Source organism: Nyctibius grandis, chromosome 4, assembly GCF_013368605.1.
Source record: "Nyctibius grandis isolate bNycGra1 chromosome 4, bNycGra1.pri, whole genome shotgun sequence".
Lineage (NCBI taxonomy): Eukaryota > Metazoa > Chordata > Aves > Nyctibiiformes > Nyctibiidae > Nyctibius > Nyctibius grandis.
The window spans coordinates 85624521-85641791 of record NC_090661.1 but is presented as its reverse complement, the minus strand read 5'-3'; the positions used below and the strand labels follow the sequence as shown (position 1 = coordinate 85641791).

Here is a 17271-nt window from a genome sequence, read left to right as displayed (position 1 = left end):
ACATTACTCTTCCTTTTTTTCTTCTTTTTTTCTCTTTTTTTTTCCTTGTCTGAAATATGAATTCCCTCTTTAGTCTGTGATCCAAAGACCTGGGTTGGAAAATCAGGTTCCTGGTGTTTTGCATAGAGCCTCAAAACAGGATTCAGTAAAGTCACATGCTGAGTGAATAGCTGCCTAGAATTAGTTTCCTAAAGGTACCATAATCTTTCACTAGAATATAACCTAAGTGCAGTCATTTCACCAGTGGAATGCAAGCTGATATATGGTGGCTGGAAGCCAGATTCCTGCTTTTGCCCACGCCATGCCAAGCAGATAAGGGAGCTGACAGCCCCGAGGAATCTCAGGTAGGTTTGGGACCTGGTTTCTGGTTCCTGTAACTTCCTGCACAGCACAAAATGCAGGAGTCCATCCAAAACAGAACCTGCATTTCTGGCCCAGCACATGGGAGAATCTCCTGAATGGGATGGGAGAAGGTGCAGGGCTGAGGAGTGATAGGGTTTCAGGTGTGTAAGCATGCAGCATTTGTAGTCAAATGGAGACAGGTCCTCTCCTGCATGTGGATATGAATTAGGAGCCGTCCATGCCACTGATGCCAATACCAGTGTTTGCTGCTGCCAGTGTTGCATGTGCAGGTATGAGTTGGGCATTTCTGATTTGGAGTACTGACACTGCAGAAACTGAACAGTTTTCTCTCAAAATACACCTTATTTTTCTAACGCTGCTGTTGTATGGGTAAAACATTTATATCCTTGTTTCAAACAGGGAGCAGTGCTCAGAGAAACTGCGGCCCAGAGTCCCTGGGGGGAGCGAGGGGGTTTGGAAGGTGACCATCTAAGCACCTGACATGAGGTAGGAGCACTGTGGTGGGGCGGGTAGTGTACCTGCCTTCAGGGTTGTGCAACAGCTACTTATGCTGGTGTGCACTGGAGGCAGAGAGGAATTGTAACCGAAGCCTGCACTGAAATCTGTTTTTGTCTTCACGTAAAATGTAAAATGAAGTAATTGCTTGCAACGTACAAGTTCACTAAGTTGTGATGGTGGCTGTCAAGTGGCATTGTAGAGTGTTTCCAATGCACACGGTACATGCAAAGCAGGCAAATTTTTCCTCATACAGGGAAATCTCTGGAGGAAATTTTGAAAATTATTTCTGCCAGGATTACCTCACAGAGTTTCACCTTACACAAGTATTTCTTTTGGATGATTCATCTTGATTCCTTTCAGTATGTGAATCCATAGGAGTTTATAGCTTTATACATCCAGCTCTAGCTCAGTGGCTTAATCTCAATGGATTAGCTGTATCATGAATTAACTGTAATGCAGACAAAATTTATATAGCAGTGTTCATGTGGTGCTGTGTGGATTTACAGTTCAGGCAGCTCAAATTCAGATATCACTGCACTGCACAGTTAATAGTGTCAAGTCCTTCCTCTTTTTCTTTTCCTGTAATTACCCTGCATATATGAGAGTTTTTCACATGCAGGCCCCCCAACAGCTCTCTACAGCATCTCTGGTGCTTTCAGTAGCCCCTGGGATGCCCCTCACAGCTAGATGTAGGGAGAGAAGCCAACACAGAATTGCACACTTGAGTTAATCTCTGAGCCCTCTGCAAAGTCATCCGACACCCCCTGAGGCTGAACATTTCCTTTGCACTGGGATTTTAAAGAAAGCCTGAGGCTGCATTTCTTTAAGCAGTTGAGCTGTTCTAACAGCCTGCTGCCTCTGAAAGGGGTGCTTTTATCCCCCATCCCCTTCATTTTGTGGCTGGTCCATCCTTCCATGAATTTATTTGGCTCATTACCCCAGAGGATAGCCACCCTCTTTCTTTTTCCTAATTATTTTTCCCCTGAGCTAACGAGCTCTGTCAGCCGATGGAGCTGGCAAATAGCACCAGGGGTGGGGTGAGCAGTGAGGAGCAGAGCGGGGGAGTCTGTACAAACAGACTCCTTGGCAGGGACAACCCTGGGAGCAGCTCAGCTCCCATGGCAGGAGAGCACCCATCTGCTGCTGTTTGGGGCCCATCTGGGCTGCCTCTCGAGCATCCTGCCCCCGGCTCTGTAGTCCCAGCCCTTCCTGACACTGGTGCCAGCTCTTGGCAGACTCCAGGGTGAGCCAGCCATGGACCTTAACTGAACAGGCAATTTAATACCACAGGAAAGACGAGCAGCTTTTTTCCAGCCTTCATCTCCTGAGCCAGCAAGCTGTGGGGTTGGAGAAGAGCCAGGGCTCCACAAGGGAGCAGGCAAGAAAAGCAACCAGGTCCAGTGCTGTCTCCAGGAAGGCTGAACAACCACCTCACCTGTAGCTTCCCCCAGTCTTGCTTCCTAAGGGAAACCTACATCAGACTCTCAAAAGATGAGCCTAAAAATGGAAGTACCAAATTCTGCAGACTCTAACGATTACAAACTCATTTTATGCATTTCACAGAGCAATGAAATTTGCTCCCCACACACTTCAAGGTGCCACAAGTGCTCTCACTACATTGCTTCTCCCCTTGCCAGATGTCCCTGCTGCCCCACCGGTAGGAAACATAGGGCTGATTGAGTAAAGGGCTGAAGGATAAAACTTGTCGCAAAGCAGCTGTCGCCGCCTAGACTGCCCTGGAGCTCAGAGCTAGAGAGGAGGCTGAAGAAATGTGGTTTTTCTCTCCTCAGCGGATCACTTGATCTAATGGGAGCAGTGCCTTTCCAACAAACCTTATCTCTGTGTGTGTAATTAGTTATGCAATGTTCAAAGAAGAGCCTTGGATGATGATGAAAGCTGAGCTTGCCAATGAGAGCAGGTCTAATAGCAGAGCAGACGTGTGATCGAGCTGGGGAGCCGGCTCCGAGCATGGCCTTTTGGGGGAGTTGGCAAGGGTGGGTACCCTGGTAGCATGGCTGGGCTGGGACCTTTGTTGATGCAGGTATGCTGTTTGGCCACCAACTTTAGAAGAATATAGCTTTATTTTTATTTCTTAATGCGATGAATACACTAGCTTGAGGCTGGAGCTGTGGCTGGATCCTGGACTTGCTGCTATCAGTAGTTCAGCGTTAGGTTGTAAACCGGCACAATTTTCTGAAGACATTTTTGCAGGTACAAAGCCTTCCTAAAGGCAGGTGTGTACATGACTCTTCCCCAGCATGCGATTACAGGGTGGAGAGTTAATTTGTGCAGCCAGAAGGAGGAGGTCTCTAATCCATGTACCATGTTTATAAAAGAAAGATTGATACCAGCTATCATTTTAAATGTTGGTGATGCAACAAAAGGCTTTTTGTTCGTGTCTGGTTGTAGGAAAGAACAAGTGTGTGCAACCATTCATAAACTGCTCTTATGGACAGTTTCATTATCAAACACAGGCAGTCAAATATTGTGAGTCAGTATCTTCCACCCTCTTCCCCATCCATCTCCCAAATTAGAAGTAATTTAAAAAGAGTTTATTAAAAAGTAGCATTGGGTTTTTATCTCAATTGCCTTCAGATTTTTGAATGCTTACACTTCACATTTTCACACTTCAAACTACACTGCTTTCCTAAATTAACATGGCAATTGTGACTCACAGAGCTGAGATTTTAAAAAGAGGAAATAAAGTATTTCCAAGAAAAAAAGCCAGCCCCACTGGCTTCTACCTTATAAATAGTCTAAGCAGGTCTCAGGGATCTTCTCTCCTTACGACCACCTCACCCCAATGCTATGTGCCCAGACTCAGAGCAGTTACAACTCTTCATCCCAGCAGTGGTGACAGTGTGGCCTCATGTCCCATGTTGGAGAAAACCCAGCTACCTGACCTCTTCCCCATGTGCAGCCAAAAGAGTTGCCTGATGCTGATGAGAGGGTTTTGGTGATGGTACCTGCAGGCAGAGACGGCATTTGCTGTGCAGGAGCAGAAAGTCTTACTCCTCAGGTGCGAGACAGCCAAGGGGATGAGTTGAATAGGAGAGAAATGCCTGATTATAGGTGAACGGTCCTCAAAGGGCAGAATATATGGTAGGATTAAGCCAGAGGTAAAGAGTCCAGGGAAGAGCAGGCATGGAGGCAACTGGTGAGTCAACATTGTAACTTTATTACTGCCTTTGCCCTCTGGACCCCATAATTAACACACATAGGGAGTTACACATGGTCTGCTGTGCCAACATGGTGCTGAACCTCACGACCTGAGCTGCTACATCATCCCAAAGCTCTTCTAATTCAAGAGAGTTGTCCGGGCAGGGGACACCAGGAAGCCCCAGGGTCCTCCCTGCTCCTGCGTAGGTGTCCCCAAGGGCTTGGAGCATGTCTTGTGGGAGGGCACTTACTGGGTGCTAGCCTCAGGGGTGTGTTTGGTCTCAGCCCACTTCTGAAATGATGTTTTGGATGCACTGGCCCTGCTGCAGCCAGTGCAGGTGCTGTGAGGGCACCTGCAGGCTATGGTGCCCTGTGCTGGATATGTCCCAGCTGTGAGTACTTCCATGTGCAGTGAGGGCAGGAGGGAGACCACTGCCCACAGCAGAGGCTGCTCTTGCGGGATGGCAGTCTCCCCTGCTTCTGCCTGCCGCCGCCTTGTGGGAGGCATATACCACAGCTGTGATGTTAGGCAGGAGCAGCTGCTCTGATGTGTAAGGCCGTAACAGAGGGGTGACCCACAGGTGAGGCCATGGGAGCAGAAACCTTACTGTCCTGGCACTACCCTGGCTGAACCACCACCTGTCCCCTGGGCAAGGCACTGTGGGGGCTGGGGACCACCACTGGCCCTGTCACAAGATGTGGGACCATGTAGTGCAGGCAGCCCCTTAAAAAGAGGGTGACACAGTGGTCACCCTGGAGGAAGGGAGGGCAAGGAGGGCCACCTCTTGGGGCCCCTCAGCTGCTAGAGCAGCAGGGAGAGGTGGCAGCGGCTGCCCTGCCCTTGTTCCTGCTGAGGGCTCAAAAGAGGCCTGTGGAGCTGAGGGGAGGAAGGATGATGGGGGCATCGGGCGGGGGGAGGATGGGTGTTGTGTCTGACATGGTTTCTTCAGCCTCGCTCTCCATGTCCTCCAAGCTCTCACTGACAGAGGGGATGATCTGCACCACCTTCTCCTGGAAGTGCACTTGCTTGCGTGGGGTTGGCGGGGCTGCTGCTTGGGCAGGAGCTGCTGGGGCTGGGCTCCTGTCCTTGCTGCCCTTCAGGATGCTCTTCATGTGGCCCAGCAGTGAGCGGTGCTGCTCCCTCTGGGCTCCGCGGAAGGTGTAGGTCTGCTCACTGTCACCAGCTATGGTTGGGGCTGTCACGGTGGCTGAAGGGTCCACGTACTGGCCTGTCTGGGGATGTGTCTCTTTGTGCCCTGGGCTCTTCCTCCTCTTGCTCAGCAAGAAGTAGGCCAGGGCAGTGAGCACCAGCATGGACCCTGGGGAGAAAGCCATGTTGGCTGAGGGTTGGGGCAAAGTGAAGAGCTCATCAAGCAGTGCTTGGTCCAGCTAACTCAGTGGTCCCCGTCACTGATCAACACCCTGCATATCCCCACCCTCTCTGGCCCCCAACAGACCATGCTCTTCTTCCATCTGCACTACTCCCCACCCCAGTACAGGCTCCTCACCAGGGATGGTGACGTGCCAGATGAGGACGGGATGCAGGAAGCAAGCCACTGACAGCAGCGTGTATGCCAGGAATTTCTGGAAGCTCCCCGGGCGTCTAGCTCGATTCCAGCAGGCCTGTGCCAGGGACTCGGGCTCATATCTGGGGAGAGAAACAGAGGTCCTTGTGGGATGGGGCACCAAGCACATAGCAAGAAGACTTGGACTTAACAATCACCCATCTAAAGGTTCAGATCCTCACTCTGGCTTGCCAAGAAACCACTGTGTTGGTCAGGGAAGGGAAGCAAAGCCTGAGCCCCTCCCATGGCGGGGGGAAGAAGCTGGGGGCTACCTCTGCCAGACATGAGCATCTCAGGCCATCTCTTCTTGTTGTGTTTGCCCATCTGGCAGCTAGCTGAGTGTGTATTAGCTGGAGTAAAGTGTTGCCTTTAAGCTATCAGGGCTTTTGTGTTTATGCTAAAAGACAGCAGAAGTGCTCAGCCTCTGAGAAGTACATAAGGATTTTCTACATTCTAACTTAAACTTCTGTGCTGTCTCTGGGAAGGAGCTGCAGCTCACCCTGGGGATCTGGCTCTTCCCTCAACCCCGGTCCATTGTAGGGCTTCATACTGTCTGTTAAGTAGATGCTGTAGGCTAGGGTTTGTCATGATGATGCTCCGCAAATTATGGCACAAACCTGGGCTAAAACACAGGTTTAACTGGCTGTGGACATGGCCTCATGCACCTCCCCCCTGCCTGAGTGCCCTTGCCGTGGCAGTAGGGGCAGGACCTTTGGTTTGGCACTTGCAGCTCAGCGAGGTCTAGTGTTGCCTGTAAGGGGCAAATTGCCTTAGGGAGGTCCCACCCAGACTGGAGAAGACTGCAGAGGGTCTACTCACGTGAAGCACATCTCCAGGAACAAACTGATAAAGAAGAAGCCTTCACAGACAGTAACAGCAACCCCTGAAAAACTGAAAGGTGGAGCTGTCAGGGGGAGCAGGGCTGGGCATGAGTATGCTCTCTGTGTGGCAGAAGGGGCACAGTGGGCCAGGATTTACTATCCAGTTCACAACAGAGTCTGTATGCTGGGACCTGAACGCTCTCTGCTCAGCTGGTTTATGGAGGAGAGCTCAAAGCCCTTCTGTCCCCAGGGTGTCAGCTTGCAGCCAGTGTCACCTCTGGCCTGCCTGAGTCTGCAGTAGCATGCATGATGCAGTAGCATCAATTTTTTTTTAACAGGAATAGCTTACTTATCTAAAACGTAGAGATGGAGATGGAGATCTGAATTCCCCAAATCCTTGGACACTGCTCCCTGCTGCTGTTGCAGTCTAGTCTGGTGCTGCATATGGAGGGGTTTGAACATGTCACCCCCACTGGTTCTGTTTCCAAGGGCAAAAATACTCACAGAAGATAGAAAGCCAGGCTTTTGAACTGTCCTCGCTGTAGAGTTTCTACACCCACACCGATCAGCACTAGAAAGAGAAGGCAGGAAAGATGACGACTGCAGAGTTGTTTCCCGACTTTCTGGTGCCCCACCAGCTCCCTGGATCGATGCTCCAGTTTCCCCAGAGGCTGGCAAGGCTGCTCCTCCCATGCTGCGCAGCACATTAGGACTCCCAGCATCAGTGATTCATGCTGACGCACCAAGCCAGGAGGGTCAGAGCTGAATGCTGGCCTTGACATACTGCCCAGAAACCCATCTGAGCTGCAGCCCTGTCACAGCAGCCCTGCCACTGTGTGGGCTGGGGAGAGATGCCCTGGGGATACCAGCTGGCCTTGGACAGCTGGGGGAGGTGAGCAGTGTGTCCTGTGTCCCTTGCACCCCCTGCCATGCCGCTCCATCACAGCTGCCACAGGAACTTCCCTCCCACTGCCCCACCCACTTCTGCACCCTCCCAGTATGGAGGCCTCTCTGCCCAGGTGCCCCCAGCACCCCTCAGCCTCACCTCCCTGCCCTCCCTGCTTGCCCAGGCCTGCTGCACCCAACAGGTGGCTGCAGGGCAGCAGCAGGACAGGGGAACTGTGCCAGCTGCCTTCACAAAGGGCCGTAGCCATGGCATCAAGATGCTTTGCTAGCCAAACAGAAAAACATATAATGAGAGCAGGCAGATTAAAAACAGGGAATGAACGTCCCCTCAGTACCCCAGCCAGCACAGCACACTGGGGAGTCAGTTTAAGGGGGATTAAGAGTATTAGTGAGACTAAAATCTTCCCTTGACTGGCCGTTGGGGGCCAATAGCTTCAGGGCATGAAAATTTCTTTCAACATCCTTCCATTCTCCACAAGACTATTTCCAACATGGTGCAACAATGAAGTGCCTGGCACCAGCTGCGGCGAGTTGGTTGGTCTGTGACTGGCCAGTCACAGTGCACAAGTGCCAGTGGTGTGGGGCTGAGCGGAGCCCAGGTCTCCCGGCCAGGGCACCGCTGTAGGTAGTCACTGCACTCCTGTCCGCACTTGATGTCTCCACATCTCACCAAGTAGTCCCTGGCGCTCAGGCAGTTCCCATCCACTGGTGCTCCGGAGCTTCACCACTGGTCCTGCTCTGTGCATGCTGACCAAGGCTTGAGGTGCAGGTTGGCTTCATTTATCTGCGCTGTGGTTTGCCCCAGCTGGAGAAGGATACCAGGCTCCCAAACAGGGATGCAGACCAGTGTCCATTAAGCCTGCGAGGTGGGTCAATGACTAGGGTTTGTGCCTGAGCACAGAGGTCTCCTGTTCTGGCCAAGCAAAGCCCCGCTGCGGTGCTGCAGTCTTGCTTTGGTTCCCCCTGTGTCACCTGCAGCTGCTGCCCCCTGTCAGCTGGGGGAACACATGGGGCCCAGCACCACTCTCCTCTGTGGGGGCTGCCTCTCCAGCCCCGAGGAGAGGCACAGGGAAATCAGCCTCATCAGAGGGCTGTGAAGCTGTGTGAGCTGCTTAATCCTATATGCAAAGTATTGTCCTTTGCTATCTCGTGACTGAGAACCCTTATTTATAATCTTCCCTACAAATGTGGAGTTCATTCATTCATTCATTCATTCATTCCCTGTGCATGAATGCAGAATTCAACAGCTCGGCTGTCACGCTCGAGCTTCTGCTCTGGATGGGGAGGTTTCCCCATTTTGCACAGCTTCTGCTTTATCCACAAAGCTGTTTGGATGAAGAATCTGCAAGAAGCAAAGGGCTGTTTCTGAGCTGTTTGTTTGGACTAGTTGCTGCCTTGATTTGGATTGTATCCAAACCATGTGGCTAAAGGCACATGATTAGGAATTAAATGGTTGAAAGCATGAGAATTAAGAAATAAGTAAGGACTCTCTCCTAGATGCAGAAATCATAAGGCCTTCAATCTCTGAAGTGCAGAGATGACCCAAACACTGCAGCGAATTGTGGGGCTGTTTGATCTCTCTTCATGAGGCTCTGTCGATGGCAGGGCTGTCTGATTTCTCTCACACAAGAAACCCCGTAGCCCCACCATTGCAGACAGCCATTACACTCCAAGATCCTGGGGAAGAGGAGGTTTATATTAGGTGGATAATCTTCTGTGTTTGCAAGCAGCTTATGGAGCTGGCCAGGCCTTCTCAGAATCAATTAGTGAGGCTGATACACTCTCCTCTCCCTTTCATTTTTTTTTTTTCCAAACAAAACCTGCGGGATTTTCTTCTGCATGGTTTCCATTTCATGCAAAAACCTCACACACCTCATCAGGCACTAAACACCGCAATAGGCTGTTTTCTTACTCCATTGAGACACATAGAGGAATAAAACAAAGGCAACTCCCATTCTTCACTGGCCTTTTGGGAAAGTCAGGTGGTACTGGGAATGCATCAGAGCTATGGGAAAGCAGAGAGATCGGTAGAGCAGCTGTCTACGTTCTGTGATGCTCAGCAGAGAGACAACTGCGCTGCTCATTTCAAGAACTACAGAAAGAGGTGCAGATGATGCAAAATGAAGAAAAGAAAACAAGCAGGGGAGAGAGAGATTATATTCCACTAAGACACTTCCAAATTGTAAGCTACTTTCAATTTTGCTGTTCTAGCTTTAGTTTTCCCGTGGCAACAAGCTCGTGTTTTCTCCCAGGAAGGTCTCTATGAGTTTCCTTGGAGCTTTAAGGGAGAATATGACCAGCATGGGGCTCATGGAGGCCGGAGGGGAATGGGGATGGAGAAAGGAAGAGATTTGCATTTGCTGGTTAAAGCTGGGTCCCAGCTCCTATCTGTTGCAGTCCGATCACGATGTGCACTTATCTACGGGGAGTTTGTATAAACTCAGAGACTCAAATCTCTGCCCTTTGTCAGTTGTTTAAGGCACTTTCCAGAGCACATCTGGGCTTTGGGTGTCCTTGGGGGCCTGTGCTCTCTTCAGCTGACCTGTGTGCTTTCTACTTTGCCCCCTGACTTGAGCAAAGTGTCTCTCATGGTTTTCTGCAGTTGATAAAGGAAATGAGGAGGTAGGGGGCCTGCTGCAACCTGCTCTGCAGTGTGTGAATCTGATGTTCCCGGGGGTCTGACACAGGAATCACAGGCACCACCTCAAGTTACCTTTCACCAGGAACCTCTGGTTCACTCCTCCAGCCTTTGGGCAAATCAGGCACTGTGATCTCTGCTTTACTGATGGGGAAACTGAGGCAGAGAGCGCTGCCTATGCTGTCCCGTAACAATAAGTCAGCAGCAGTGCCAGAGTGAACCCCTGAGCCCTCTGCATTAGCTGTTTCCCCACGTCCCATCCAGAGATGCCCGATGTGAGAGGGTTATTCACCACAGTTCAGTCCTTCTGGGTGAGATTCTGTGCCTGAGACAGGCAGCTCAAAACACCTGCATTTCACCTGAAACCAAGCACTCAGATGTGTCACCAAACCCAGAGGATGCTGGTCCCAAGCAGCCCCTGGCAGCAGGTGAGAGGATGCAACTAGCCAGGTGGGTGAATTTATGATGTTTGTACTGCAGCTATAACCTGAACGGCTTCCTGAGCCTGCTCCCTGACGGGTTGCTGGAGAGGCAGAGCAGCACTTTGGCAGTAGCTGTGCCACCATGGCTGGGACCTCTCTATCCTGCCTGGCACAAGACAACTCACCGTGCACAGCTCAAGCTGCTCCTCCTTCATTTTCACATCACACAAATCAGCCTGGCAGTTTTGTGCAGCCATGAATATTTTGCTTTTCAGTCTCATTCATATCTTGCCTGTGCCCATGACTGTTTTACAAGAATATAATTTAGTTTTCTTTTCCATTTGTGCTTTACCTTGTCCTCTGCCATGCTGAGTGCTGGCCCTTCCTTTCTAATGTCTCACTGTGCCTCCCACAGCATTCAGAAAGAGCCTGGCCAGGCATTCAGCACTCTCCCTCGCTGGGTCCCAAAGCAAAAGTGACTAAGTATCCTTGTCCCCCTCATAGGATGGGGCAGTAGCTGCACCTTGCCAAAGGCAGGGAGACAGCTCAGGGGTCCCGACACCCACTCAGTGCCTTTTAGTGCCAAAGAAAAAGAGAGCTTGCTCCTACCTGCTGCCGTGGAGAGGCCCAGCAATCGGCAGGTGTACTCCAGGGCACTCCAAAACGCCTTGTGCCGCATGGTGAAGAGGTGAAGGTTGTGGTGCTGACCAGGCAGAAGCTCCTCTTGAGAGCTCCCACCTCACTGTGGCCCAGTAGCTCCCAGACGCAGGCAGAGCTTCCCACCCCCCGGGACCCAGTGACCTTCCTGAAGGAAAGGGCCTTGAGTGCAGGACTGGCCACCTCCACCCGTGCCTCCCCAGGGAGGGTGGTCAGAGGGCGAGCTGCCACCACAGGGAACCGGTCAGCACTGCTTCCCGCTACTCTCGCGGGGGCTGCGGAGACTTGGCCTTTCCCTGCTCACTGGCCACTTGCTCATGTTGCTGGCCCGGCAGTGATTAATGATTGGTAAGGAGGGGGTGCGGCTTTGGGAGCCTTTGCACCGGGGTGCACGGTCTTTCCTGCTCCCAAGGAGGAGGCTCTGGAAGCCCAAGCTGATTAAATGCATGTGAAGTCATTAGTGCTGTGCAGCTCCCGGCAGGTTAACCATTTGTGAGGATGGCGATGTTTGCTCTCAGCGAGAGAGCGGCACATTTCTGTCAGGTCGTGGGGCTCCCAGGGCATCCCAGCCCTCCTGCCTCCTGCAGCTGAGCCCCCCGCCACGGCTGCTGCTCACCGTGCAGGTTTTGTTGGGCTCTGATTAGTACAGCTCGGGTAGTGTCGGGGCTGATATGCAACCACAGGAACAAGGACATCAGATCTATTCCCAAGGGTCACAGAATCACAGAATCACAGAATGGTTGGGGTTGGAAGGGACCTCTGGAGATCATCCGGTCCAACTCACTGCCAAAGCAGGTTCCCCTAGAGCACGTTGCACAGGGTCATGTCCAGGCGGGTTTTGAATATCTCCAGAGAAGGAGACTCCACAACCTCCCTGGGCAGCCTGTTCCAGTGCTCTGTCAACCTCAAAGTAAATAAGTTTTTCCTCATATTGAGATGGAACTTCACATGTTTCAGTTTGTGCCCATTGCCTCTTGTCCTGTCACTGAGTACCACTGAGAAGAGTCTGGCCCCATCCTCTTGACACCTGCCCTTAATGTATTTGTAAGTGTTGATAAGATCCCCTCTCAGTCTTCTCTTCTCCACACTAAACAGACACATCTCCTTCAGCCTCTCCTCATAAAAGAGATGCTCCAGTCCTACAGACCTGGGCCAACCATAGCAGGGGCGATGTGTACTTCTCTTCTTGGGAACCTCAGTGAAATATAATTCTGTGTTGTAGTCACCAGAACCATTTGAACGGTACCAGGGTCACACGTGTTCCGACATGGGGAGTGGGGTACATAGGTACTCTGACTTATTTGTATTGGATTTGGTAGACAGCTTGGGGGTCCTTGGCTTGTCTCTGCAGGACACATCACCTCTGAAGAGGGGCAGCCCTAGGCATGTCTGAAAGCCAAGACAGGACAGCGCTGGCCTGGACACCATCCCCGCATGCCTCTATGCACGAACGTGGTGCATCTCACTGGGGGACACCAATTTGATCCCCACCTGCTGCTGCCTGGGGAAGAGGCGGTGTTGGCAGCAGCACCTGGTCATTGCAGTCCCAGCAGGAGGGATGTGTGAGCAACAGCACTGTCCTGATGGGCAGCACGGACGTCTGGTGCCTGCAGGGCTGCGGGGTCACAGGTCAGTGAGCTCACCTTGTGCTGCAGCCGGCATTGGGAGAGTCACTGCAGCCCCTGTCCCTCGCTGCGCTTGCTGTGAAGCCAGCAGTGGTGCAGGCAAGGGGCTGGTTGAATCACACTCAGTTCATGCACAAGCAGCCCTGCGGGGAGGCGGCAACCAGCCAAGCCTGTCTCCCGTGATCCCTTCTCACCTGCCTGAGACCACCTGCCTGGCTAGTATGTGTTTTACTGATGTGTCCTGGGGCTAGAAATGACCTGGTCTAAGGGCACAGCACCAGCTTTTCTTCCACAGGATCTTGGTCTGTATTTCAGACTGGGGTTTTCCCAGGACAGCCAAATGCCTGGGGTCATGAAATGGGTCCCTAACTCCTGTAAATAACTGCAGATAGTGTTTTTCTGAATACTTACAAGGTGGTGGGTGGCAGGGATTTTGCAGGAGGCAATGCTGACAAGGTTTGGGGGCAGAGGACATTTTCCATGTGAAAAGTGGAAAAGCTCACCGAAGAAGGGCTTCCAGAGCATCCCGAGGAGCAGTGCTGAATGGTGCAGACCCAAAATGTGTCTTTGGCTTTCAGGGCTGGCACTGCATTTGGGTGTTCCTGTTTCTTCTTGTCCTACCGCACCACCGCGGGTGTTTGAAGGAACTACGGGTTTCCCACAGCTGATGACTCAGCCGTCTGTCAAAACTTCCTTTTCAAGAGGGACACAGAGAGGGAAACAGAGGCACACCAGAAGGGAAGGTCACACAAAGTCTGGGGAAGAGCCCAGCCAGGGCACTCCATCACCCTGCCCGCTGCGGCTGGACACCGCCTGGGTGATCCCGGTGCCCTCGCACAGCGCATTGCTGCAGGCTGCAGGAACACCTTCCACTTCCAGAAATCACCAAACCGGCTTAAGAGCCCCGAGGTTGTGCAAACAGTCTTCATGCTTTTTTTCCTCATTGTCTTGTTTTTTTTTAACAATTGATGGATCGAATTTTAGGTGTTTCTTTACAAACAAGAAAGCTAGAAAACGACTTAAAAAGAAAGTAGATGAAAGGAAGACATGGGAATCTTTCAGAATCAGTTAAAGCCACGAGCCTAGGCTTGAAGAAAAGCAGCAAACACCACAGAGCATTCCTGAGCGCTGTCAGCACCCACCCTTCAGCAGCACCCAGGTCCCCATTGCCAACATGGGCAGTGCAGTGCACTGGGCTGTTACTCTGGAGCACTTATTAAACTGCACTGAGCTCTCACCCAGACACTAAATGACTTTGTCTAAGTGCCCTTGACAGTAATGTTTGCTTTCTGGAGAGCAAAAAGCCCCAGGGTTTAAAATAAATGCAAATTTATGGGTGGTGGTGATGGGGGAAAAGAATCTATTTGGGAAAGGCAGATTAATATGTTAACAATTTAAATCTCCCGTCTCCCTCCCATGTTCCCTTAGCTATAGCTCAACCTCCATCCTGTGAGTGGGCCCACATCAGCCCTCCTGAGGGTCCTTGTCCCCAGCCTGGGGACATCCTTATCCTGGGGTAACTTAAGGTCTTCTCCACTCCCTGTTCATCAGTGCACTAGTGCTTTCTCACTCCAGTGCTCAGGAGGGGAGCATGGAGTGAGCAGGACAGGTATCCTCAGACTTGCTTTGTACCAACACACCTTTAGCAGCTCCTTCCTTCCATTTAGGAATTTTTTGGCTAGTGCTCCTACAAAGCAACCTCACACGAACCTAATTTTTCTTGGTAGATGGATCTCTTTTCATTCTGCCTCCTTTCAAGTGGGGAGATGATACCCTCAATGAAACTGTGAGCCATTTGACTGTGTTTTGGTGAGATTTTTAGGAATGAGTTTATACAGTCAGAAGAGGAGTGAGAACTTGTGACCTTAGAGGGGTTTAATAGCCTGTAACCAACACTGCAAAACCTATGCACCAGCACAGCCTGTTCTGGAACACGTAATAACAGTGGTCCCCACTGCACATTAAGCCACTTCCCTCGCACAGAGGCTTGCCATTTGCACTTTGGCTGCCAGCCAGGTTTCACATTTACAGGCTGCTTCCAGTGATATATAGTTTGATTTGAGAGGATTTTATTTCAGTGTTAGGGTTTCATGGTGATGTTAGTCCTCATCTTCATCTCTACCTCCTCACACTTTAGTCAAGTCATTTTGCTGTAGCATGGCCACTGTGGCAGTTCTTCTGTGACCAAGGCCACAGTGCAGCGCCTGTGCCGAGCGACCGCCCGTGGAAGGCTGCGAGGGAGCAGCATGCACCTTGTGCCTTGCCTCTGTGAAATGATGATGCTGCAAGAGCGCTGCGGTGAGCGGAGATTCCCGTCACGGGGTGCAGGGCACCACAAGCCGTGCTCTGGCAGAAACCTATGGGAACATGCTTGACTTACGCAGCTCTTCTCACTCCCTGCCCATCGTGTGAAAACAGTTCCCAAACTGCCTTGCACAATGCTCTAGAAATTTGTTTCTGCTATTTCCCCCCCTTTTCTCTAAGCCCTCAGCTATAACCACCATGTCAAGCAACCTTGCTTGGCAGCCTTGGTCCCCTCTCTGAGCAGCAGCAGCAGCGGTGAGAACTCCTTCAGCCAACGTGTCCATCTGAGACAGACTGACACCAACTCTTTCCCTTGGTCACCGAAGGGCAGGCAGCCAGCCGGCAGCTGTCCAGAGCCTTTGCAGTGGTACCATGTACTGCCTCCTTCCACCAGGTCACCTGTCACAGGGAGGAAATGGATTTTCATGACAGCCAGCTGATGGTAGATGGACCCAGTTCATTGGAAGCACCAATGAATTGCAGCTGTGGGTTTACTGGGTACAAACATCTTGCAGTCAGTGGGAGTTTCGCTCTGCCTTGCATCACCAGTGCTCCACAGCTTTCCAAACCAGTCTGAATGAACCGAGAGCATCCTGAGGTGAGCTTGGCAAACCTCGCTCCTCTCCTGGGGCAGGGGAAAGACATGACACTAGAGTGCCTGAAGCCACATAAACAGCAGAGCTGGAGAGAAAAATCTTAAGTGTGCCCCTCCTTCCCTTGCTGTAAGCACTAAGTCATGTTCTCAGTGCTGGGGCTGCCCGGCAGGGGACAGCAGGGTCCCACTGCTGCACCGACAGCCCCACTGCTCCCTGCCAAGGGCAGGCTGGAGCCAGCCCTCTGCAAGGCGGTGGTGAAAGGGCACCGTAAAGTTTTACTGTCTGAACAAGAAGAGCATGACAGACACCACATGGATCTGAAGGGGGTTGGGGAGAGCTGCGGCAAACACGAATCAATAACGGTCCTGTTTTGCTTTATGCTCTGTGATCAAAGGCTGTCCTACACGGTGCCGAACACTTGCCCACCCCTCTGGGAACTTCCCACCCCACCAGGGATGGGGTCAAGGCTTGGCAGTATACTGCTCCGATTGTCCCCCCACGGGACAGACAGACCCAGAGGCCTTTGGCCGCACAGCCCCAGTGCCGCAGGCTGAGCCAGCAGAGAGGGAGCTGGAGGGGCTGGTGAAGAGCCTTTGTGCTCACACCCTCTCCTGGGGACCTTCCCACTGCTGGCACGGAGGGAAAGGCACTGCATTCCTTGCAGGCTGTGCCTTGTGCCTGGCAGTGGCTGGGGGTAAGCTCTCATCCAGGTGTCCGGAGCTGTTAAAGCTCATCATATCATGGTGTGGGATGGCATGGGGGTGCTGCCAGGGGATGGGGAGAAAGGTTGGTGCCTCTGTGGCAAAGGCAATCATAGGCAGAAACTGGATGTGGAAACACTTCTGATGTACTTATGGGGATCTCACAGACCTCTACAGCACCTATATCACCCTCTCGGGGATGAGGGCCAGGGGTCCAAGTAGGCTGTGCCTCTGACTTGCTGGTGACTCCTGCTTTCCCTGTGAAACATGCAAGCCTCCTGCCCAGCATAAATTCCCCTTCTCCTATTTGGTCACCTGTTTGACATGGACCTTAGAAGCTTTCCAAAAAGTGGACTAACACTGGCCCCCTGAGGTAGCGTGTGTGAGGGGCTCCTGGCTGGCTATCCCCCAGGGCTCTGCACTGTCAGGACGGCTGGGATCAATCCCCAACCCAGTGCCACCCTGCCCAGACTGGGTGGGCTGGACACTGTGTGCTGAGCTTGCGGTATTCTACATAGTGCTTAGCAGAGAGATGTGTGATCAGGATGTACACATACGTGTGCGTCTGTATGCATGTATGCATTGAAAACCCATGTGTGTGTCTTAAACCAAAGTGTAATAACAAGAACTATCAAAAGCAGAATTATTTACTATGCATCTGATCTCCAGTTCAATAGCAGGGCTCCTAGAGATTGATGTCCAGCTCCCAGAACCATATGATTATGCAAGACCCTCCATGAAAATCCATTTCTAGTCTGCAACCCACAAAGTTGCAGAGAAAAGCTTCAAAAAGGGACTTAAAACACAGAGAGAAGGAAATTCCTAAGTGAAAAAAGATCTTAGTTTGCTATCATTAGTAGTATTATTTCTAATTGCGTGACTTAAACTCATGATTTTTGGGGGATGACAGTAAAGTCAAACCAGGAATGCTGCAGTGGAACGAGAGAGAGGAGACATCAGGAGAGCTGAGACTAAGTTCAAGGCATGAAGTTCAAGGCTAAGCCTCAAGGAAATGA

The 17271-nt window shown here is 51.6% G+C and overlaps 1 protein-coding gene across 1 annotated transcript; it reads right to left on the bottom strand.

The window, feature by feature from the left end:
* Positions 1–4878: 4878 nt before the first annotated feature.
* Positions 4879–11051, bottom strand: TMEM72 (transmembrane protein 72). The gene is made up of 5 exons (XM_068400055.1): positions 10982–11051; positions 6911–6977; positions 6405–6476; positions 5529–5668; positions 4879–5339 (listed from the first exon to the last, which is right to left on the bottom strand). The coding sequence occupies exons 1-5, from the start codon at positions 11049–11051 to the stop codon at positions 4879–4881; spliced, it is 810 nt and encodes a 269-aa protein (XP_068256156.1).
* Positions 11052–17271: the final 6220 nt, after the last annotated feature.